At 44.2% G+C, this 25,154-nt stretch overlaps 3 protein-coding genes across 5 annotated transcripts in view; 1 reads left to right on the top strand and 2 right to left on the bottom strand.

Moving 5' to 3' along the window:
- Window positions 1-1,936: 1,936 nt before the first annotated feature.
- Window positions 1,937-5,410, top strand: LOC125886790 (fibroblast growth factor 23-like). The gene is made up of 3 exons (XM_049573111.1): window positions 1,937-2,278; window positions 2,670-2,773; window positions 2,876-5,410. Exons 1-3 carry the CDS (start codon window positions 2,065-2,067, stop codon window positions 3,302-3,304), a joined length of 747 nt encoding a protein of 248 aa, XP_049429068.1. The 5' UTR covers window positions 1,937-2,064; the 3' UTR covers window positions 3,305-5,410.
- Window positions 5,411-5,423: 13 nt separating this feature from the next.
- tigara (TP53 induced glycolysis regulatory phosphatase a) lies at window positions 5,424-10,210 on the bottom strand. The gene is made up of 6 exons (XM_049573109.1): window positions 9,950-10,210; window positions 8,505-8,542; window positions 8,287-8,408; window positions 7,983-8,060; window positions 7,760-7,870; window positions 5,424-6,535 (listed from the first exon to the last, which is right to left on the bottom strand). Exons 1-6 carry the CDS (start codon window positions 10,018-10,020, stop codon window positions 6,161-6,163), a joined length of 795 nt encoding a protein of 264 aa, XP_049429066.1. The 5' UTR covers window positions 10,021-10,210; the 3' UTR covers window positions 5,424-6,160.
- A 4,316-nt stretch (window positions 10,211-14,526) lies between these two features.
- ccnd2a (cyclin D2, a) overlaps window positions 14,527-25,154 on the bottom strand; it is a 176,502-nt gene continuing 165,874 nt past the window's right edge. For all 3 annotated transcript variants that reach the window (XM_049573106.1, XM_049573107.1, XM_049573105.1), the window contains 2 exons: window positions 22,645-22,793; window positions 14,527-16,473 (listed from right to left, as the gene is read on the bottom strand). In XM_049573106.1, coding sequence (XP_049429063.1) covers window positions 16,300-16,473; window positions 22,645-22,793 — 323 coding nt within the window. In that variant the 3' untranslated portion in view covers window positions 14,527-16,299. The remainder of the gene's footprint in view (window positions 16,474-22,644; window positions 22,794-25,154) is intronic.

Genomic DNA, 25,154 nt, shown 5'->3' on the forward strand with positions numbered 1-25,154 from the left:
GCATGGCGGCGGCAATCGTGGAGGCAAAAACTCGGGCGTGGGAGGAGTTCGGTGAGGCCATGGAGGAAGACTATCGATCGGCTCCAAAGAGGTTCTGGCAAACCGTCCGGTGCCTCAGGGGGGGAAGGCGGCAACTTGCTCACACTGTTTACAGTGGGGGCGGGGAGCTGCTGACGTCAACTGGGGACATTGTCGGGCGGTGGAAGGAATACTTTGAGGAGCTCCTCAATCCCACCAACACATATTCCAGTGAGGAAACAGAGACGGGGGTCTCAGGGGCGGGTCCTCCAATTTCTGGGGCAGAAGTCGCCGAGGTGGTGAAACAACTCCGAGGCGGCGGAGCCCCGGGGGTGGATGAGTCTGGTCTACTCCAGGGTGCTGGAGAAGAGGGTCTGGTCGATAGTTGAACCTCGGATCGAGGAGGAGCAATGTGGTTTTCGTCCCGGACGCGGAACCGTGGACCAGCTCTTTACCCTCGCCAGGGTGCTGGAGGGGGCATGGGAGTTCATCCAACCAGTCCACATGTGTTTTGTGGATTTGGAGAAGGCTTACGACCGTGTCCCCAGGGGCATCCTGTGGGGGGTGCTCCGGGGGTATGGGGTTGGTGGCCCCTTGCTAAGGGCCATCCAGTCCCTGTACCGAAGGAGCACGAGTCTGGTTCGTGTGGCTGGCAGTAAGTCGGACCTGTTCCCGGTGAGGGTTGGACTCCGCTAGGGCTGCCCTTTGTCACCGGTTCTGTTCATAACTTTTATGGACAGAATTTCTAGGCGCAGCCAAGTGGTGGAGGGTGTCAGGTTCGGTGATGGGAGAATCTCGTCCCTGCTTTTTGCGGATGACGTGGTCCTCCTAGCTCCATCGAACAGTGACCTCCAGCTCTCACTGGGGCGGTTCGCAGCCGAGTGTGAAGCGGCTGGGATGAGAATCAGCACCTCCAAGTCTGAGGCCATGGTCCTCCGCCCGAAAAGGGTGGATTGCCCACTCCAGGTCAGGGGGGAGGTCCTTCCTCAGGTGGAGGAGTTTAAGTATCTCGGGATCTTGTTCACGAGTGAGGGTAGGATGGAGCGGGAGATTGACAGGCGGATTGGGGCAGCGTCAGCAGTGATGCGGGCGCTTAACCGGTCCGTTGTGGTGAAAAGGGAGCTCAGCCAGAAAGCGAAGCTCTCGATTTACCGGTCGATCTTCGTTCCAACCCTCACCTATGGTCACGAGCTCTGGGTAGTGACCGAAAGAATGAGATCGCGAATACAAGCGGCCGAAATGAGTTTCCTCTGCAGGGTGGCTGGGCTCAGCCTTAGGGATAGGGTGAGGAGCTCAGACATTCGGGAGGGACTCGGAGTAGAGCCGCTGCTCCTCCACATCGAGAGGAGCCAGTTGAGGTGGTTCGGGCATCTGGTAAGGATGCCTTCCGGACGCCTCCCTTGGGAGGTGTTTCGGGCATGTCCAACCGGGAGGAGACCTCGGGGCCGCCCCAGGACACGCTGGAGGGACTACATCACCCGGCTGGCCTGGGAACGCCTCGGGGTTCCTGCGGAAGAGCTGATGGAAGTGGCTGGGGAGAGGACTGTCTGGGCTTCCTTGCTGAGGCTGCTGCCCTTGCGACCCGGACCCGGATAAGCGGAGGATGACGACGACGACAACGAGGAGTCACCATCTCCTTCATCATTTTAAATCTTCAGCTCTCTTCATCCTCTCCTCTGTCTCTGGAGTCACAAGTTTAATCTTTGTGTTGGACTTTTTTTTAGCTTTCAACAGAGTAAATAATCTACAGCCATCTACAGCAGAAAGTTTTCACAGAGGTATTTCCAGTTAGAGTCATAAACCTTTTGTGATAAAATGGTATTTTACCAGTTAGAGCCTGCAGGAATGTCAGCTATAGGCTCCTCCACCTCCTCATAACCAAAGAAAAACAGGTAGCCTGTCATTTTGGTAAATGAGTTAGCTGGTTCATCGACCCTCTGTTTAAATAGACCTGTTGGACTTTCTCCTCCTCCAGTAGCTGCTCACACACCAAACCTTAACATTTGTGCTGTTAGGAGCAAAGACAGCACGGCATTCCCATTGATCATGCACCCAGCTTTCTTCTCGCTCATCCTGATTGCCGTACATGTGTGTGTACCGGTGGATTGTGCACCGAGGCTCCGGGACCCAGAGCAACTTTTACAACATCAGCAGAGCAGCTTCAACACGGAGGCACATGTGGAAACATCTGCTGGGACGGGACGTTTCTACTTGGAACTGAGTGGATCAATGAGCAAAGGCAGTCACAGACACTTTATGGGTAAGTCTGCCTAGATCCATAAAGATATCATTTGTTTCATTACAGATTCATTCATTAATTCACAAAATAAAACCCTTTTGAACACCTAACAGCATTTCTCAAAGGGCAATAGTATGCTTTACATATATATGTCCCCAAATGTTTCTAAAATATAAAACAATGGGCAATAAATGTTTTTATAGCTACACAAGATAAAATCCTGGAAATGGATAAATGTACAAATATATGTTGTAATTTAGGTACATATTTTGCATGTCATCTATACAAACAAACAAGATCTCTGGCAGCCAGACATGTTCATGTTGAAACATGTTTCTTAAACTGTTCATAATATTCAGTATATGAGATTTTCATAACTAATGACGGCATGTTTAAACCTGTTTTCTTGCAGTTATCTTGCCAGTAAGAAAAAATTCAGGCAACTTTGTGTCTATATTTGACTTGAGAAGAAAACGCTTCCTCTGCATGGACTCAAACGGAGAGCTGTACAACTCTGTGAGTATTTTTTTTTTTAGATGCACTTCATTTGAGTGACGCCAGGAAATGTGTAAAACACTAACATTAAACATTTTTGTCTGCTTTTTTTCTACTGAACAGAAGCAAAAAAACAGAGAAGACTGTCTCTTCCAGCGCATTTGGTTAGATGTGGTGAACCACCGTGATGTGTTTTATTCTACAAGTGGGGGCCGGCTGCTCAAACTGGAGGGAGCTGAGCTGCGAGTTGCTCACCAGGAGCCGCCTGAACCCGCCTCAGCCCTGGTGAAGAGGCTCCTGGGTCCCTTGGTGAAGAGACAGAGGAGGAGCGAGGAGGTGAACCCCTCGGATCCATTACAATCACAGTCACATCCCTCACATCCTGCCACGGATCACAAGGACGCAGATCATGGGCAGCCTGAGCAGGACCAGGCCGGTGCTGTGTCCAAAGAGACCATCACCTCCTGTGACGACCCCCTGCGGGTCTTACAGTCCAACGGACCTGTCAGTCCTGTCAAGACTAATATTGCAGACCGGGCAGAACAAGACTAAGATACTCAACTTGGGTTTAATGAGTGAAATGTCAAAGAAGGGCTGCAGGTCTTCATGTTTGTTCTGAAATCTCACTTCATGTTTGACTGCTTGGTCAGAGTAGATACTGCGTTTGTGGACTGCAGTGTGAGTGAGAGCCACACAATGACATACAAGGGTTGTTTCTTACACATGAAAGCATTCGAGATTTTACAACTTCAGAGAAAAGAGACCGCATTTTATAAAAACTTTCAATCAAAATGTTCAGAATTTGTTTTTACAGTACCATTACTCTCGGTAATGTACTCACAAACCGTGTTACATCACAGCAGCTTGTACAGACCCTCTGTTTGAACAGCAGACGAAGGATAAGTTTGGCAACATTCTACATAATCATGCAGCAAGTTTGGTCCAGCGTCGGTCCTGCTGTCCTTTAACCTCTATTGTCAGTTAAATTTTAAACCTCGGGCCAGATGTGGCAATGTTTGTTTTGCATATGTAAAGGTGTCTAATCTGTAAGTAATTATGAATATTTATACATACATGTGTTGATACAGTAAAGCTTCATGACAGGAGTTTACAAACTTAACAAAAATAGACCAGCGCATAATGAAAACAAAACAAAAAAAATCATCTGCTGTTTGTTTGTAGCCATAACATAGATATAAAGAGGATCAAATAATGTCAGGTGCCGGACACCAGTAGTCACAGCGATGAAAAGGTATTTATTTATTGAAATGTGTTAAATGACTTCCTTCTTAGCCTTCTGTTATATTATTTATATATTTCAAGTTGTGTTGTTTCTAATGTGGAAAAATAAATGATGACTATTCTGTGGATCGTCTGTCTGATTTGTCTGTACAACACTGGGAATAAATGATGCTTTCCTCTCCTCGTAGTTTCACATTTTCATTAGGGTGCCTTACCAAAGTTACGGCTACCAACGAGTCACTTAAGAATTACTTTAACATTTAAAATGTCCCTGGCCACAGACATTATGGTCACTGCACACAGCCTGCTAGAACAACAGATAATTGCCGCTCAGTCTTTAGCTCACCATCCAATTATTTCCCAAAGAAAGGCCACAAAAGTCACATTGTTATTATCCACACAGCCAATTAGTTATGTAACTGGCAAATATTAGATCTGGACAAATAATGTCTAAATCAACGCCATGCTTGGCTACTCAACATTAATCAACATCTTCTGTGACCGAAGCCTCAAGAGGGGTCAGGTAAAATTGACCATTTTAGGGAAATATGAAAAATCACTAGGAGTTCTTAAGGTTTTGGTGACTGAAGGCCATTTTAGTGAGCCGGACATTGGCTTTTGCTGTGGTACACTGACACCACTTGCCGAAATCACACGCAGACCTGCAGTACACCACAGTAGTACAACCAGTTTATTTATGTGGGGGGGACACATCCTATTAATACTAATAGGCATAATAATCCTGATCCTAATAATACTGCCTCGGTCCAAATGAAATGCATGTCAAATATTGTAGATAATGATACAAATGAAGATGCATACTTACTGAAACGATATATTCTAGGCTAGAACATGTTTGTAAATCAAAATGTAAAGTTCAAGGGTGTATATAATGCAAATATGAACAGATGAGAACCAGCACAGATTGAATATCGGGGGGGGGTTTTTTAGGGAGTTTCGGCTGAAAAGGATCTTTTATCACTATTGGCAAGTTTCCACAAATCCCACTATGATACAGAAACATTAACAGCTACATCTCCTAATTTAAAAAATAGACTAACCTGGTCAAGTCTGACAGTTTTCCTACATTATAAAGTGTTTTTTTTTTCAGTTACAGAATCAGAGTAACAACAGCAATAGAAACTGCACAATGTTTTTTCATACAATCCAGCTCAGCAGTCAGCACATGATTTTGTTTTACACTGAGAGAGGAATGAAAAGTAGAGAAACAGTGCATCTGTACTTCAGTAACACACAACATGCATGCACTCTTTCTTGAATGCATCTGCCCTTGTTGACCAAAGCGTTAATTCCCAACAATGACAAAGTCACTGATTTCCAAAAAAGTCAACACTGTTGCAGTCCTGCTCCGTGTTCCTGCAAAGGATCTCTGAACTTCCGGAGAATAAATATAGAAACACGAACTCATTAGAGCAAAAAGCTGCCTGCATTTACAGTAATGAACAGCCAGACAGTAACAAAGTGATGATGACACTGCCCTGCAACACAAACCATCTACCTGAGGTTAAATGACATTGCTCAACTTATGAACCAGCATGCAGAGCTTGAATGTAAAACAGATTTTGTTGGAGTCCACTGTAAAAAAATAATGCAGATGTATTTAATTATTTATCTTGCTGAATTTAAACCAGATTCAATTCAAATTCAATTAATTTAAGAATTTTAGGGGCTCCCAAGAAAAATGGGGAATAGTTTATCATCACTATTTAATTCACTATAGAAGCAAGCCCAATGTGAGTTAGAGTCACAAGAGTGACTATTCTGATCATAGGATCTAATGAGCAAAGTCTTTTCAGATGGAGGTCCCCTAAGTTATATCTTTTCAAGTGAGGGTCCATAACCAACTGTTTTATTCATTCAGGGATCCTTGATACAAGACAAGGCTAAGAGCCACTCAACTATATAATAATAAATAGCACCGAAACACTTGACCTAACATTTTTTTGTTTCACAGTTCCATTGTGAAAACATGCTTATATTGAACAACGAGGATTTGATCCATCCATTTCAATATGTGATCAAACTGTGCCGTGAAGTGACTGAGCACCAAATGAAAAATAAATACAGAACCTATAAATAAAATCTTTTACAATTGTAAACTGTCAGTGTTGAGTGTGTGGAGCTTTTTAACATTGTATGTTTCTCCTACTGTTTAACATGGTCCCCTCTGTGAGCGAACACACAACGGATCCCGGACAATTTGAACCTGTCGTCCTCTTTCCGCATGTTTAGTATAAACCGACACAGACCTGTGTTAGGACTTAAAGAGAACAAGTGTGCTTTGTCAGAACCCGGAGGCAAGGAGCAGTGTAACTCCTCCACAAGGAAGCGCACCGCCACACACATGTAGGCCCCGTGGCTGACAACCAAAGCGTGGACCGGGACACCCCTGACCCCATCGTCTGCCTTTCCCTCCACAGGAGATGTTTCTGAGATTCCATCCTCCCCTCTGTCACGCCAGTGTTCAGCCCCAATTTGCTGAAGCATTTTCTCCAGAAACTCTTTGACCCGCTCCGTCACCTGAACAGAGCAAAAACCTGTTATAAACTGCGTCATGCTTCTCTTACATTTTCTTACTACACTAAGAGCACATGTCAATGAAATGTGACTGCCTGCGACTGTGAAGGATAAAAGTTAAAGGTTGTTAAATTCAAAACAACATTGGCACAACGCCATGGACATCACACATGCTGACTTCAGTTTCTTCCTGATGCAACAACCTGTAACTCGTTTAGGAAAGCTGGGAGGGAGGCCTGTGGTCGACACTGATTGGGGCGCTCGCTGCTTGCGTCAAATCTATCTTTGTATATCTGCATCATCATCATGATGTGCTGGTCACGTACTGGGCTGGACCAGAGTTAACGTCCAAGCCAAGATCTAATGGATGAAGCCTGATGAGGTATTTCTGAAATAGAACATCCCTCCTTCCGACGCCCCCGCACACAGGCTGTCCTCCCACGCAGGCTCTAACACAAATAACACAAAGCTAAGTGGTGACTTTTTAATCGGGGTAGTGACGAACACTCTGCAGTTGTTTGACAGTGGAAGGGCATGTACTTTGATCCTCCTGATTCAAACCAAGAGCTCTGGCAGATGCCAAAGATATACAATCATGTGGATGCAAAGAGGCCCTGCGCCAGCATGTTACATCCATTCAGAAAAATTGGTTAACTGAGGAAATTAGCGTTTTCTGCCACCTAGTGGTCACATGTGTGTATTGCACCAGGGCATTCAGGTCAGATCTATAACTGGAGTTAAATGAGGATAAAGATTTAATTTCACTATCATAAGTATCTCAAGGGTTAAGAGGGTCTTTTAAATTCTAAGTCTATTTGTTTGAGATCATTTTAAAATTACAAAACAACTATATAAAGGTTTTCATACACCCCTGTGCAGTGTCGGGGAGTAGTGATTTCGTATCAGGATTTTCTGATGATGATTCGATGCTGATTTACACACTGACTGCGTTTTATTTTCAAACTTCATGCGACATGCAAAGACACTGCGAAACTTGGAGATCAGTATGTAGATAAGTAAGTAAATAAATAAAAGCTTCTAGTATTAATGGTATCCTGTGCAAAGTATGCCATGCTGTACCATCTTCAGCAATTTCTGAGATAAACAAACATAACTGATAAATGACAGGGAGGAGGCAAGAGAGAGAAATGAATAATACCCACATAAATAATGAAATAACAGAGAAACAGATCAATCCTTCTATCACAGCTACATCCCCAGCCTCACCTGCTCCTGCGTCTCCCCGTTTGGAGGAGTGAAGATTGGAAACGACTGACCGGCTGCCTTGGCCATCTCTTTCACTTCCTGCACCCGTTGCCCCTCTGCTATCCCAAAGCTCTGAAAAACAACAAGTCAATAACTGCATGACTCAGTGTTTTTATTAATAAGTAAATGTTTAGGTGAGAAAACACTTTGCTATAAAGCTGTAAAATCACACACTGTCATTTACTTTCTCTTTAAGTAAAGGGTCACACGCCATCTGTAGACCAGAACAACTACTGTTGTGTTTCATTATTGCTTCAGCAGTCTGGAAGAAAAAACACACATCATCATCATCTCATCACATATTGACACAATGTGACATATTGTCATTATCTCTCTATAGAAGAAGTGAAGTTTTATAAAGTTTTTGTTTTTCCCCCCCAGATGTGAGCTCTAATCAAACAATAAAATAAACACACCCTGTAGGGTTTTGATTGATTTTTATCTAAAGATTCATCGCTACCTCCCACTGTAAAACAAAAGCATCGTACCTGTTTGGCCCGCAGCATGTCACTGACAAACACGTTGCTGAATTTGACATCTTTCAGGTAACGGCCTGCAGCCTCAGCCTGCTGCAGCCCGATGTCAGACAAGGGTGAATCTATAGCCTGGCCTGTGTGGAGGAAGAGGGAAAGATGAAGGTAAGACAAGGAAGAAAAAGACAGATTGAGTGATATTATTTTTTTGGCGCAGATGCCTTCAGTCATACCTTGCAGCAGGCCTTCTTTATTGTACTGTGTTTCCCCACTGCAGGACATAAATAATTTTTATATTGAAGCACAAAAGCTAATGTCATAAACAGACTGGGTAAAGAAGCTACTGTTTGACTCTCAGAAATTTGATGTCATGCCCATTGTCATATATGCATAAGGAGATATCTTTGTTGTATAACTGTTTTGCTCAAACACATTTCAGTAGGCAGATGGTCACACCTACAGTCACTGCACTTGATGGCCCAAATTTTCTGGCATGGTAACTTTTTATTAGAAGTTGTCTGTCTGACAGTTGTTAGGACATTGTCAACTAGACATCAATTTATGTATCAATTATTTGATTGATCAACATATTAGACTATGAAAAAAATCAGAAAACACTGAGCTGCCTTTCATAATTTCCCAAAACCCAAAATAACTTAAAAGTCTTCAAATTGCTTTTGTCTGACCAAAAGTCCAAAACCAAACAATAATTAATCTACAATAAATACAAGACAAAAAAGCAGCAATTCTTGAACTAGAGAAGCTGGAATCAGTTTTGGTCGAGTCTAAAGTAACTGAGTTAGTCAGTTAATCAAATATCGAAATTATTGCTGGCTAATTTTCATCTGCAGTGTCTTACTGATTCTGGTTTTATTTGCATAACTTTACCTGACTCTCAGATGTGTTTTAAATTGTATAAATTGTTCTGTCTGTGACTCAGAAACAGTTTATAATATTAAAAGGTGGGTTTAATTTACATCTCATACGTTTATTATCATAACATTCAAACTGTTTTCATATTAAACCAAATTTGAGAACCATATGTCCATGTTTCATTTGACAGATTTGGTTTCACCTGATAATAACACTGTGATTTAATAGGGGGAGTTCATTCATTGATTAATGCTGACCTCTGGTGGTCCTCATCAGGTACTGCAGCGTCCACACACTGAACCAGAGGTGAGTGTAATGTTACAGAGTACCATGAAGAGGACTGGGAGTTTAACACGGGCCCTTAAAGCTTGCTAGCTGCCCGTTACCTAACTGTTCTGCGTATGCTATTGCTATTACAAAATTAAGCTATGTTGGAAATTGAGGCTAACACCTCTCTAGTCTCTCTGTGTCTATCAGTAGTGAGTGACACCTGCTGGGGTTAGCATCTAACTAGCTAATGCTAAATGAATGCAAACCACAGACTTCAGTCATGTAACCAAGTTTGAAAGTACAGCTGGGCTCTCCAACGAAGCTTTACACGTGTGTTTGCTATCAATTTCCCACATGTATATTAATTATCCACATAGGCCTATATGAATTTGACGACATATTATTTATTTTCGCCTATAAAACTAGCTCATAGGTGCTCTTCTATAAATGGGAGCGACATGCAGCACTCGGAGCCTCTGTGCTAAACATATGACATTTACCATAAACACTAAATATGACTGCCAAATGCACTTACTGTCGGACAAGAGTTATCCCAAACGTTAGCGCCTTCATGCTCTGGAGGTTAACGACGGAGTAATGTCGCATTAAGGTGGTTAAACTGCCCTGAAGACGACTAACGTTGGTCCTACACGTCTCGGCTGCAGAGGAAATGTCTCACACAAAGTTCAACACTGTTGGCAGAACACGCCACAGCTACAGTGTCTGAGTTAGGCTACTTTAACAAGTAGTGGGTTAGTACAAGTTACTGGTGACATGTTTAACACCAGAGACGTTTGGGGACTGTGCTCTACTTATCTAAAGGGGCGTGGCTTCGGTGTGACTTCGTTTTATTTATTTAATTATTAATTTAATCTTGAGCCTCCCTGAGCACCATAAATAGGCTACACCATGCACCACTAAATCTACCAATAAATAACCATAGTTTTTTAAATGATTCTTCTTTTCCCCCATGAGGTTTAGTAACCGTCAGAAATCGAAAATCCAATGATAATTTTTTTTTTGGGGGGGGGGGGATTTGGGGTTCAGGAGGCAGTGGTTAGCACTGTTGCCTCACAGCAAGGGTTGGGTTTTGGGGTTTGAACTCATTGGCTAGTCCATTTGTGTATAAAGTTTGCATGTTCTCCCTGTGTCAAGGGGAGTCTCTCTCCAAAGACATGCAGGTTAGGTTCAGTAGCCTGCTTAATTCCTGTTTCTACTGTGAAAAGTTGTGGATGGTATCGATTTTTGGTAGCCCTTCTGCTGGGGTACCGAACACACAGATCTGACACTAAAAGGTGGAGCTGTTAACACTGCAGTCAGTCAAAAGGTCAATAGTGAACAGTCACTTTGCTCGGGGCTGAGTTGTGGCTGGTTTTGAGTCTTATGTAACGACTAATTAACTAACTAACTAACTAACTAATGTTCATACTGTTTTATTAGTAGACTTTAACTATAAAATGGAGGGTTGCAGCAGCTGGAGTCAGAGAGAAAAATAACTTAATTCACTGGGTCGACTGCCTGTGACAGTCACGGTGGAATGTTAACTTGTAATGTTACTCAAGGCATGAGTTGATGGTCATGACTCAGTCAACACACCTTAAAGTTCACTGTGACAACTTTGACCATTACTTTAGTTTTTATAGGACAGACATTTTTAGTAATGAGTGGATCTTGAAGCGTTTAAATATATTAATTTTGACTGGGTTATGTGAACTGCATATATTCTAATCCTCACTCGGAGGAAAAGAAAGTGTTGTGGAGCATCGTTCCTGTTGGCTCTGGCATTACTAAACCCCCGAGCTTGCTTTAGAAGGACTAAATGCACAAACCCACTATTCTTGAATATACCATGGAGAGAGAGAGTTCGTTGAAACCGGGGCTGATGCTGCCCGTGGGTGTGAGTGTGAGTGTGAATGGATGTCTGTGTCTATGTGTCAGCCCTGCGATAGTCTGGTGGCCCGTCCAGGGTGTATCCCGCCTCTCGCTCAATGTCAGCTGGGATAGGCTCCAGCCCCCCTGCGACCCTGTACCAGGATCAGTGGTTATAGATAATAACCATAACCCCCCCCCCCCCAAAAAAAAGAAAAAAACAAAAACAAAAAAAAACAACAAGTATTTGTGACATTTTCCAGATTTTTTTATCTGTGTCCTAAGTTCTAACCATCCTTTTTGCTCACCACTAGATTCAATAATATATGTCACCATACCACAAAAACCATGCAAGCAGCTATAATGTGTCCTGATGAATGAGGAGGAGTGCAGCAGGAGGTCAGCAGGCTATGCAGCATGCAGATCTCTATAAACTTTAAGTTCTCCATCACGTCTGTCTCTCAGTCAACTGTGGTCAGTGGTCGAGAGTCTTTTTTTCCACCAGCACATATCCTCAACTTTTGCTGGCAGATTTATGTGACTGACCTGGAAAATCAATACATCCCTTTTTCCTGCATGTACACATTTACTGGGAGTGTTTATAACTGCTCTTCCACACATTCTGGCCTGGGGAAGACATATGGTTCCACGTTCATCATCACTGCTTTGTGTGGCTTTCAAATGATTAAGTGCTACAGCTGAACTTTGCTCTGTAGTATCATTGCTGACTCACTCATACAAACACACGCACACACACACACACACACACACACACACACACACACTCCTGTACTGATCATGAAACAATTAGACACACAGCTTAAAAGGAACACAGGCGTGGGAAATAGTGAGCTGATGTGGTGTCACACCCTTTAAAGCAGAAGTTTATTGAACAGAGGTTGTGCAACAGACATTTGAGGTACATGATATGAGTTATAGTGGAGGGGGGGCAACTCAAAGGGAAATCTGCACCATTGAAACTTCCAGATATCAGAATATTTATGGTTGGACATAACAGGTGTAGCTCAACCCATTATTATGTGGCAGTTACAATGGTGCGCACAAACAATATTTCAGACCAAAACATGTCTTTCTTACATACGGAATCCATATTTACTGACATTCAGAGTGATCGTGGTTGTATAAAGCAAGAACTGTACTTTGGCCATCATAGGAATGCTGTTTATTTTTCCCCTCTCTCGCACACAACAAGTCAGATGTAGCACCAACATGAACAGAAATGAACATGCTTGAACTATCTACGGAATAAACACCCCCGGAGAAATGTTGTCATGCCCCCCCTCCACTATAGGTTAAGTCCAAGTGGAAACCTTGCATATTTCCTGTTTCCCATCTCACTGAGCAAGTTGTTTCCCCACTAAAACAGTGGGAATCATCCACAAAAATGTTAATGTGTTGTTGCTTTTCCTCCTCCACCCCCACTGTATTGTATCTCCTCCGTTCCAGGCTACCTAACTGCAGAGGTATAGGTGATGGATTTGTTTGTGTTTTATTTTGTCCAGTAATCCTGAGGTATAGGAAATACCACTGATGCAGAATGTGACTGAAGAAGGAGAGCAAATAAGATAAAAAAAAATGGGGAAAGGAGACATGCTATCTAAGCAAACTGTCAAACTGTACAAAGAACATTTCCAGTCGAATACTCATTTCATGTTCTTCTATCACCATCTACTTCGTTTTTTTTTCTCTGAATGTATCTCTTAAGCAGTAAAATAATTATATTATAATACAAATGTTTATAAAATAGCAGCACACTCAAGTGACACATCACAACTAGGTAATGTTATTTTTTGTATAAATGAAACAAATTCATAGCTTTTAGCAGCGCAAAAAGACAACAATAACTCAATAAAAATATTGACACTTTTTTCTTGATGTCTTCACACCTCCTCCTCTGTCCTCTCTTCACTTTGGAATACAGTATCTCTTAATCTTAGAAAAACCCCTTTTGTGGGTCTGGTCACCCCATAAAATATATCAAACACAAATTGAAAAAGGTGGTCTCAATATATAACACATGCAACAATAAATTGCAGGAAAGAAAATCACAACCATTAAGTTTGGGAGAGAGCTTACATCAGGCAAACAGAGGCAAAATGAAGAGGTCATATCAAATATTCAGACGGGGATGTTTTGGCAAATGTGTCATTAAATTGCCAAGTTTTACTGAAAAGCATCACTTTAACATTAGATCCCCCTTATTTTTCTTCAGTCTGACAAACATACACTCAGCAAAGTCACATACCATCATGAAAAAAAAACTCAAGCATTAAGTCGAAGACACCTTGCTGTTTGCAGAGTAACGCGTCCCATGAAAACAAAACAAAACAAAAATCATCCATCTCTTGTGTTGTGCTGATGTCTGTTTGGCTGATGAGCCCCCTTGCCAATGATTCAAAGCAGCAAAGCTCACAGGGGTCACATGTGTTCACTGACAGACAATCGGCCTGAAGCCAGCACCATAGAAAACTGACCAACCACTGCAACGCACATCAGTTAAGGTGGTTTCTGAACAAAGGCTCTGCTCTGTCTTTAAATGCAAACCTCATTGCCCTCTGAAGAACGTGTGCAAATATTGGATGTTACCACCACCCTCTCTTGTAGCTCATCGCTGCCCTGTGTGACTATCTGTGGCTGTGACGCAGATAAATATGAAGAAAAAAAAATTCAAGTAAAAACAAATATTTCATTTCTTGACAATGTAAAATAAAATCAAACAGAACCCATGGATCAGTGAACTCTGTGTAGGCATTTTCAGATTCATATTGGCATTTTCGATTTGTTCAAATTCTCGAACACAGTCAGACTCCCCATCAACGAGCACTTTGCTTGAATAGGAATGTTTTTTTTTGTTTTTCTCTCTTTTTTTCTGATCGGAATGTCCTCTCGTCGCAAGTTGTGGAAAGCCTTTTTTAATTTGACTCTTGCTTGACAAGGGTATGTCTGACAATTGGGAAACCAGCCCTACAAAGTAAACCAAAGAAAAGGCTAACAAGGAATAAAAGAACACATCCATTCACCTCTAATCACCACCCAACGCATTTCATTGTACTTATCTCCTGGGGAGCATGTTCTCAAAGTGCTTTGCCACTGAAATCATATAGGGGAGCTAAAAAAAACAACCCTATGTGGGACTCCAGATGCATTGACAGTATATTATCATCCTGTACTCCCCCCCCCCCCCCACCCCCCACTCTCCCCCCTCCCCCCCTCCACCCCCACCCCAAAAAAAGTTCATCCTCACATGATCTGGCAGCGTACAGTCTTAGTTCCTCATTTCATTTCCATGCAAATGGAAACCCCGAACGTTTTAGTTCACTTAGCTGAGTCGGTGTAGACATCCATTATGTGAAATGAATGTTGATTCCATCCAAATATGCAGATATCAAAGTTTCATCGTGAGGCTTTTGGGCATCTTTTGTTCGTTATCATCTTCCAGCCACGGGCTGTAAATCCTCCACACAGCAGCATGCTCCTGCACCACTAAAATCCTCTCTGTCTTACCATCCTGTGCTGTGCACTCATGTGCCTTCCACAGTTCCACAGTGACTTCTTAGTTGCAAACTGTCCCTCTCTTTCTAAGTCTTCTCACGCCACACCCTGTTCCCTCCCTGCTAATTAACATGGAGGAGTCCGACATCCTCCAGCCTTACTTTCTTCCAAGACATCGTCCTCTCTTGTTTGCACATGTGCCATACACACTGCACATATGGGAGGTCATTAGTACTCTCCAGACTCAAAGCAGCCTTTCACAACTTAAGAAACACCATATTGTAACAACGTGAAAAAGAATGAAGTATCTGTAATATTTCATTAACAGAATGGCAGTAATAAACAAACACCTCACATGACCTCTGAGTGTGAGGCGAGACACCTCAGGAAAAATGCTCTTAGACAGATAAAGGGGCTCTATGTGACGGCCCCTTCGCCCATGTCCTCCTTCACTAAGTCTTTCTCTGTCTCGGTCATAGTTTATTGTTGGCCAACAATGAACCATGACACATTGTTAATGCATGAAGGCAGTGATATCGCATAGATGCCCTGTTATATTGACGGACAAAGTGTGTGTAACCTTCGCTCGCCCCGTCGTCTTTTAACAAAGAACCGTAAATCTACGACTGCCTCACACCCTCGAATGCACACTGCTAATATAGATACAGGATCACATGAAGCATTCATACACCACACACACCACACACACACAAACACACATACAGGCATGCATGCAAACTGGCATACTCACATACAAACACACACGCTTGCAGACTGCACCCCAACACTGACGCACACAAGCAGCCTGACAAAAGGAGCTTATTGATCTCTACTACTGAGTTCCAAAAATATGTCCAATAATAATATTAATTATAATAATTACTAATACTACCAATAATTATTATCATCCTGCCTGTTCCCTGGAATTGGGACCCACCAACTTTTAGCATAATGTTCTCACGGCTTCTTCTGTCTGTCTCTTCTGATGGGAGATCTCGTCCTCTCTTACACCAACCACGAATGTAATAGTGATAATACTCATATTAAACAAAACAGAAAAAAAAACTTAAGCCCCACTGTGATCCCATGTATGCAGTTTTCTGAATGGTTTCCACAACTTCTAACATAAGAGCCTCATTATCAAGCTATGGTTAAAATATAACTTAAAGATCATACTATACAATCAAAGGCAGAATGCAAATATGATTGGCTTCCCTTCTGTATATCCAAGGCACCACAGAGCTTCATCTTGTATCAAATGCGTTGCTTTTAGACAAGAACATCACAGAAAATCTATTTCGTGGGTAGGTGTTTTGGACTTGAAGAACAGAAAATCTACAAATAAAAAACTAGCAAGCATTGTTCTTTTTCTTTTAAAGGGCTTGTGTTTTTAACATTTTTTGTTCTTTTGTTCTTTTTTTTCTGCTTTTAACAAAATTGAGGGGTTTTTTTCATGATGATTTTTGTTGTTGTAAATCCTGTGCAACGACGCCCTCTGGTGGTTCACAAGTTGACATCGCGGACGTCTGTCGGGGTGGAGGATTGATCCAGCTCGTCCAGGCCTTTCCCGCTGGGGCCTCTCTGTGTCTGCTGTTGCTGCTGCTGCTGCTGTCGCCCCTCGCGCAGGCTGCTCACCAACACGCGCTCAATCTGCTCCTGGCACTCTTTGAGAACATCCTGCAATGCAACAAAAGAGAGAGGACAAGCTGTAAAAATATATACATTTTAATCTGCAAACGGGGGCAGGAAGTTTCTCTAATTTCCAGATCAAGTCGGTTAAACTTTCTTGAATGTTCAAGTGTCCGTTTTGACATAGAAGAGGATTGATCACCCTCTTTTTGCTTTGTTTGACACCTGAAAAAACTGAAAGAATCAATTATCTCATCATATTGGCAGATTTTTGTCACTCAGAGAGTACGACATTACAGTTTAATATAGGAGCAAACAACTTTTTTATCAGCTGCAGCAATGTCACAACGGCTTGTATCGTTTTTTACCTCGTGAGTCTGTGTGTGTGTGTGTGTGTGTGTGTGTCATCATGACAAAATGTGGCACTGGTGACACCTATCGTAGCGGGAACTACAACAGAAGCTGATAATGAAGCTTAAAGGCTCTTTATCAAAAGATAAAGTACCACGATTGCTCAGTGAGGAAATTGGTTTCTGCAACTATCATCACAAGCAGCAAGAGCAATCTGAAAACTTTAGTCAATGCATGAGAAACAGGGGCCCCTGGTGAGGCAGCAGAGGGGCCCCTGAGCAGTGTAGGCCAGGGGTTTTAAATGACCACGACTTTCTAGCTGCTCCAGCTACTGCCAAGGCTGAGCACAGACACGGACCAGACCCAAGCATTACATCAGCCCACCAGGGTTGTGAACTGAACACCACCCCTATAGTGCTCATGTGCACGTAAGCACATATATGCATTAACACGCGCACACCCACGCATGCACACCACTGCCTCCCCCATCCAACCACCCACCTATCCCACCACCTCCGCCATTCCCAAACACACACAAAACCCAAACAGAAGTAGCCTTGACAACAGCAGGCTGAAAACACAGGTAGTACTAAAGCTATGTTAATTACATCCACCTCCTGTGGGAACACAAAGGTGGTGCTTTTTTAACGAGAGCCAGTCTGTGTGCCTGCCTGCCTGCCTGCGGGGGATCCATCCGAGACCTGGCCGGCTCGCCTTTCACCATCAAAGGCCGCCGTGGCAATCTGAGAATCCACCTGGGAGAGGAGCCTCTCAAGAGCGCTGAGCCCTCATATCCTTCCCTGATGGAGGGTTGACAGAGGGGACAGCGCAGCGCAGGAAGAGAGAGCAACTGACTGGGGAGAAGAAGACGTGGGGGGAGGGTAAAGGGGAGAGCGGTGCTTAATGGGTTGTTAGCAGGAGCGTGAGAGAAAGGTCAAACTGTTTTTGAGTGAGGAATTGCGTAGAGAAAAGATTTTCAGAAGTAAGAACTTCTGCAACAGGACAAATATGAAAGTTCCTGTCTGAAAGAGCTAATAGGGCGTCAACACTGCTCTCTGGTGGTGAAATTCTATAGCACAACTGAGGCAGAGTCACTTGCTTTCAGCTCTACACACACACAAACACACACACACACACACGCATAACCCCCTGCCTTAAAGCACCAGGCATCTGTGGGAAACATGACTGAGAGCGCCCCACGGCTGGAGGGATGGGTGAAAGTGTACTGCTTGTGGAGCTGGGGAAACATTCTTTAGAAATTTACAGCTAATTTAAACCTGATGGGCCACAGTTTGAGCCTGTATTACAGCTTCTGGTGCTGCTGGGCCTTGATGAAACAAGAACTGAGGCCTCACTCACATCAGAATTGCTCTTCGGCAACACACGGGTGAGTGACTGAGGGTCACGGTGTCAAAGGTCAAAAGGCGTGACACACTGCAGGGTGAGTTGTACTGTGTTGTCGACGGGAAACTACATGAGTTTTTGACACTGACGCAACTTTTTAGAGCAGTGATTTGTTGGCATCCTGTACTGTGTACAGTGTTAGGGAGGATTTCTTTGCAAGCTGAATCTACAAGAAGACTAAGAGTTCTATTATATTGCATGACCTCTGACAAAATGACTCAGCCTAGAGGGGTTTTGCTGATATCTTAAGTCTGCATGAAGTCATTTTTGTCTTGACATCTCTTTTATTTTGAGTTCTCCAGCATCGACTTGTGATTAGTTTGAGAGTTTTTTGGGTCACGATCCATGAAGAATGATTTGATGTTGAGGAGGTTGGACTAGTCTGGGCTGGGTGCCTCTGGGAGAACGTTTTCCCTCAGCAATGGGTCTGACGTGGAGGAAACCCGACCAGCGTCTGTCCCTTAATCTCCTCCAGAGGCTGGCCGCTAACATGGGCGTGTGCACGCTCACTCACACTCACACACACACACACACACAAAATCTTCCCACCAACATGTGCCCCATTGGTCATAAAATCTCAATTCCTGTGAGAAAATTAAGTAAAGCGAAGAACATGTAAAGGAACTGCCTGTGTCTTACCGCAAGAATGCACGCCTTTACTTCTTAAAAGACATTCTCCCCCCGTCTTTGCTGCACTTTAGAGCAGCAGTTCGGATCCCATGCCAAGCCCCATGGGCTTTATTCGAGAAACTTTAATGACTTCAATGTGTGACTACTGGAAACACCAATACTGTTTTCAGAGAAGCTCTAGGTACTTGGATACTGAGGGGGCCAACAGCACTGAATAAGTTGGCCATGGGAGGTAGCGCTATACTGAAGCATCTTATTTTGTAGCCTCAACCCGGAAAACACATAACCACCTCAGATCCTCCCTTGTCGTTAACTGCCCTCCATCTGCCCCACCTCAAACATACATCATACTGCAACAATCTGTCTTTCTGACAAATCAAGGCATGCACATTATCCCTGGGCAGCCTTTGTGACACTGGCGGTAGGGGGGAAGTCGTGCAGACAGACAAAACCAAAAGGAAGAAATGTGTGAAGCCATGGAATGTGTTTTAACTGCTGACTGTACCACACAAGACAGTGTTAGCTACTCTGGGAGGACTTGGTGGTCAGACAGCTGAAACAAACACACAGGCAGACACACACTACGGATCTCAGGGAATCTTAAAACAAAATATCCGGAGGCTGACACTGGAAATAAGGAGTCACCGCATGACTTGAATTTCCACAAGTTACAATAGAAAATGTGACCTTTCTCTTTCTTTAGCCTGCATGCCGAAACACCACAAGCGGTGACGCCACAGGCTGTGTTAATAGAGATAATCTTTCTTAATAAATGCATCTTTGTTGCAAGCATGCTTGCTCCAACACACACTGCTGTTGAATTCCTCCCTAGGAAAAATCACATTTCAATTTCACATTCATCTATCGTGCAACTTGTATGAGACTATCTCAGTGATATTTAGGCCACAAGGGAAACCAGTGTGATTAAAAAAAGAGGAATGAAAGCAGGAGGAAAAGGAAAACATGTTTCCGGTGTCTTAGTGTGTGACCCTGACCGAAAAAATAAGATGAATGAGAGACTGAGAGAAATCGACTCAAACGATAAAATCTAGGAAGTGGTGGTCTTTAACCCTCGTGCTTCTTTACCCTCTACTTCCTGTTTTATCATTCAAGAATAAAAGGAAGCTCTACACGCTTGGCCTTCATGTACTGTGTGTCTAAATTTTATTCCAACTCTCTTACTGTCACTACAGATGACCTGAGCTCTTTAGGGGAGTCACAGGTGATCAGCTTCCCACTTGAAACTCAACACATTCTCACAAATTTCATATTTTCTCTCTGCACATTATGGCTTGGCTCTCAGGCGCACAGCCCCGTCTGCTGTCCCTAACAGAGAGCCCCTCTTGGCCACACCAGGTGTATGTGGGGCTACACACATTCTCCAGCGGCCCAAGACGGTGACTTGGCCCTATCACATTTCCACTGGAAAACCACAGCTTCTGGATACCACAGATGCCAGCAGGGTGCCAGGGGGGTGGCGTTGGCCATGATGCTGTTGGCAGCAGCAGCTGCAGAGGTTGGTGGAACTTGCTTTGCCTTCATATTTTGCCTGGCTCTTTGGCCGGCTGGCTACGAGACGCTGCTCTACCATCTTGCCGGGTCTCTACACAGCCTGCCAAAACCAAATACAGTATGTTATGTGTACACATTTAGACTCAGGTTTGTACCACCACCCTGATGACTGCAGCTGAAATTGAGGTTGAGGTGACCCTTGGGTATTAAATTGACGTATAAAGTGGTTGAGCTTTTGGGAAAAGAAGGTAGGGTAAGTGTTAAAATGACACAGTCAGTGATCACCATTTCCTCTTTTTTTGCGCATGAAAGCCAAACAGTTCAATCAGTGACAAACAGTGTAAAGAGCGTTGAAGCAACTTACTAATGCTGACAAGTACTTCTGGGCTTCTGTCATTAGGCTGTGCTTCATACATTGTATAACAAGTGGTGCACAAGTCTGATGTAAGTGCTTAAGTAACTTTATAAACCAAAATATTCTGTATGTGGCTGGCTTCTCAGCAGTTTATACTAAAGCCTCTCATATATGTTGAATTAGGAAGGGTGCCCTCTGCTTTGCCTCCTGTGTTTACTGCAAGCCATGGCTTGTCTGAATCCAGGAATGTGAAGAGTTGATCACAGAGACACAGAGCGACTTAATTCCCTCAAGTCTAAGACCTTGCAGCCTAAACACACTGAGGCCCTGTGCTGCTGAGGTCAGCTATTTGTTTTTCCTCAGCTGCTGAGCGAGACTTCACACAGCTCTCACCAGAGGGAGCCATGCTTTCCAGCAGTGCTGCATTATGGACCATAGGAGGAGACGAGAGAGGGCTGATTGTCGCGAGGGAGGCATGACCCCCTCCCTCAGTGTCCTTTTCACACTTCAACAGCTTTCTTCCACCCCCTCCTCCTACTTTGCCTCCTTTTGGGACAGAACATACCAGGGCTGAGGCTTGGGGTCCGTGTCATGCCCTTTCATCTGCTCCCTGCGCACTGAGCACACATGAACTCAAAATGTTCATGTTTGAATCATTACTAACTAAAAGCCTCTTTCATCATGTTTGGTATTAGGGATACTCCTGCCAAGGCAGTGGCCTCAGACCTGGAGCTGGTCCCTGGGCACTGCGCTGCGGCTGCACACTGCTTCTGAATAGTTAGGATGGATCAAATGCAGAAGACTAATTCCCCTAAAGAGACGAATAAAGAATAACTTCAATTGACTTATCACCTCACAGTCTCACTCTCCTTACCCTCTGTGGCTTTGCCCACCTACTCACCCTCACAGTGAGCTATAGCAAGCTGAAGCCCTCTCCCATCTGCGTGATGAAAGCCAGGCATCTCAGAGTCAGTGGAGGCCCTGCCTGTGTTTGGACTCAACTCACCCACCACCGCAACATTCACTGTACCCAGACAGCCACACAACGGCCTGGCCAGCATTCCTGTCAGCGACAGAGCATACTGTATATGCTCTCAACCTGGCTCGATTTAGAGGATTCTTTATATGAGGGGGGCCTGAGCAGCCTGACCAGACTGATGGAGAGGAAAACCTGCCACATGCTACCTCATAGTCCAGTCAAGTGTATGCCAGATGAGACTGCAGATAAACCAATGCAGTTCAGTTCAGGACTGCTTTTAATGAAGACATTCTTAGTTGTAGATTGATGCTCGTTTTTATTTCTTTCTTCTCATGACAAATATTGGCAGTAAAACCCCCCAAAATGGGTTTGTGGAAAGCCAAATCCCAGTGAAGAAGCCAAATCTGAGTGTGACATTTCAACATTTCAACTTCTGTCTGTTGCAAACACACAACTTCAACAAACATGTGGCATTTCTTAACTTTTGACATAAATAACAGGGATATTTTCCCTCACAGAAATTGCAAGTCTGGTAGAGAGCGGGAGAAAAAAGAATTTGCTTGTTAACAGTAACTGATTGTAAAACTGTGTGTTTTAGTGGAAATTAGATGAGTTGATTGTGGTTTTTCACTGGAAATGTAAACTGAGCTTTAAACGACAGCACCAGCTGATTCAGCTTTGAATCATAGACTTACTGTAATAATTGTATTAGTGAACACCTAACTGATGTCAGCGGAGATACCAACAGTTACTCCTCCCTGTTCACATATTACTCAGAAACATCACCCCCAAAATTTTCCAGACACAAGTATCACGCTCTTAGCTAAACCCTGACTAACAAGACCACACTGGAATTCACTTCAGTGATTTAAACTCAGCTCTTGTTTTGGGAAAATGAGTAAATAAAATTCAATATACATATATATGTTCATATGTTGTAATGAACGTGGATGTGACAGAGGAGTAGGAGTGTATAAAACAAACTCACCACTTCTGTGTTTGTGATTTTGGCCAGCAGGTCTGTCAGGCTGTCGCCCCACTGTGACTGGTCAGCTGAATCCAGTTGTAGGCCGCAGATTGCTGCCCCCACACTTCCTGTGGCAATCATGGAGGGAGGGTACATGGCGAATCTGAAATCTGTTGGAGGAAGAAATACTAATTGAGTCAAATGTGTCTCCAGTGCTATTAATTTATAAAATGATATAAATTAGTTATATAAATTATACAAAGACGTATTTATTGTTTCGTTAAGCAAGGAGCTAAATTCTTTAGTTCAGTGGATAAATGACAAAAACAGCTTATTTACACTGGATTCTTTATTCACCTGGTGCGGTTTCTAAATTGCACTTTTCAATGCATATGCTCCACAAAAAGGGTACAGATACGTCCCTCCCAGAGACAATATGATTTGGTAATCTAGCAGTCAGCTAATAAATAATCCCTCTATTGCACTGGGTCTGAACGCAGAGCTCACTAATGACCAGGGGCCTGGATAATGAGGGTTCACTTGGCTTGTAAAGGAGCTGAAAAGCAACCACCCTCACCCGCTCCCCCACCCCAGTCCCCCTTTCCCCAGCCCGGCCCCTTTTCTTCCATCTCCTGAGTAAATCGTGTGCTCGCTGAAAAAAGCCCCATAGCGCTTGGAAAGGGAGGAATAAAGAGGCTCAGTGCCTCTGCCAATGCTCACTGCTGTAGGTCCTTTTTCCACGTGTGGTCACAGGCGTGCGTCTCAAAGACCAATAACCTTGTTAGCTCCCCTCACTGTCATTCATAATGCAAATGAGACAGCTTGTGAACGGGCCAGAAGCCCGAAAAGGCAAGGCAACTGGCATACAGGGGGAGAGAGAGCAAGGGAGACAGACAGACAGGGAGAGAGAAAGTTTTTCTCTTCACACACACACACACACACACACACACACACACACACACACACACACACACTCGCTCCTTTCTCTATTCTCTCTTTATGTCTTGCTCAACTTCTACCTTTCTTTTTGGACAACACATGGCCTGCTTAGATGGGGCCAGTGAATGGCACACATGCCCCAGTCTTTGTTGCTACAACAGGCAGTGGTTTGCATTGGCGGTCCTCCTATCTTTTAGCATATTAATAGAGTGGCGGGCCTGCGAGAGGGAAGGCAGAAGAGTGTGACTCCATTGTCCAGAGTCATCACCTCATTTCACCCAATTGAGAGACACAGCATCCATCCCCTCTCTGCTGATACCAATTCAGAGAGACAGGCTGGACAAAGAGTGTGGCTGGACGGGGGGACCGGGGGTCGACGATGAAGAAGGAGGGATGGACGGAATGGCGACAAGGAGAAAAGAAGGAAAGGTGGTGGGCTTGGTGGGAGAGGAGAGGGGGCAGACAAGTCCGATGCACATCACTCTCAAGTCTGTGTCCAGACTCTTGTGAGGTTTTGGAAGAAGAAAAGAGTCGCCCTCCAGTGACCCTCACCTCCTGCCTCCCATCCACCCCCCCGCCCCACAAGTATTCCTCTGTTCCTGGGCCACCTATGGGTTAGAGGAGTGGGCAGTGGGGGCATAGAAACAGCCTGCACATTAACATATTACCATATTCAATTGCAAAGCAAACTGCGTGCAATGGCCATGAAGGAGATTTTTCTTCCTTCTTTTTTTTTTTTTTATATCTGGAATCAAAGAGGTAGTCCCTTTGATAGCTGTAAAGGCAGCCCCTCGCTGCCTTTTTAACATGCACAGCCAGGCGCTTTCTCATCTTGTGGGCTCAGTGTTGACAAATAAATGAACTTATTATACACCCCTGTGTTAGCCGCTGGGCCTCTGCCAAGGGGCGATTTATTAAAGGCTACCTCGAGCCAAGAGGAAAGAGCACACAAAGCCCCTCAGCATTACATCACTGCTGTAAGAGCACAACTTTCTATAGAGGGGTAGAAGGACAAAGGCATACATGGATTTACTGTACGTGTGTTGTGAGCGCAGACTGACAGGCAAGGAGGCAGACACCTAAGAGACGCAGGCGAGGAACAATGTACTGATGCCTGCATGCTTTAAGACACACACACACACACACACACACACACACACACAGCACAGACGTAGGTTTGTGGGAGAGTTGAGTGGCGGACAGTGGGCAGCAAGCTGATTTTTCGCACTCAAGACAAGACAGGTCTGTAGCAGAACAAGGACGCGCGCGTGCAGCCGATGCAGGCTGACACTCCGGCCTGGTGGCTGCTGCATGTGGGGGGGGGGGGGGGGGGAAGAATGGCCGTATTTTAGGAGGCCCTCATTGATATTCATGTTGAGGATAAACAGTGTATGTAGCTGAGTGGGGACGCCTGCGATGGAAAGCTCCCTGTGAGCAGCGGCTGGCTGGCCTGGCCTGCACGCCTCTCACCCCCTTCAATGGCCCTTTCTCCTCCCTGCGCCCCCTCATCTCCATTCCTCCGTGTTCCTACCCCCTGAAACTTCATCCCCAGGCCTCTGGTCACACAGTCTGCTGCCCTACATGGCCCACTC

This window comes from Epinephelus fuscoguttatus, linkage group LG4 (assembly GCF_011397635.1).
Source record: "Epinephelus fuscoguttatus linkage group LG4, E.fuscoguttatus.final_Chr_v1".
Taxonomy (NCBI): Eukaryota; Metazoa; Chordata; class Actinopteri; order Perciformes; family Serranidae; genus Epinephelus; species Epinephelus fuscoguttatus.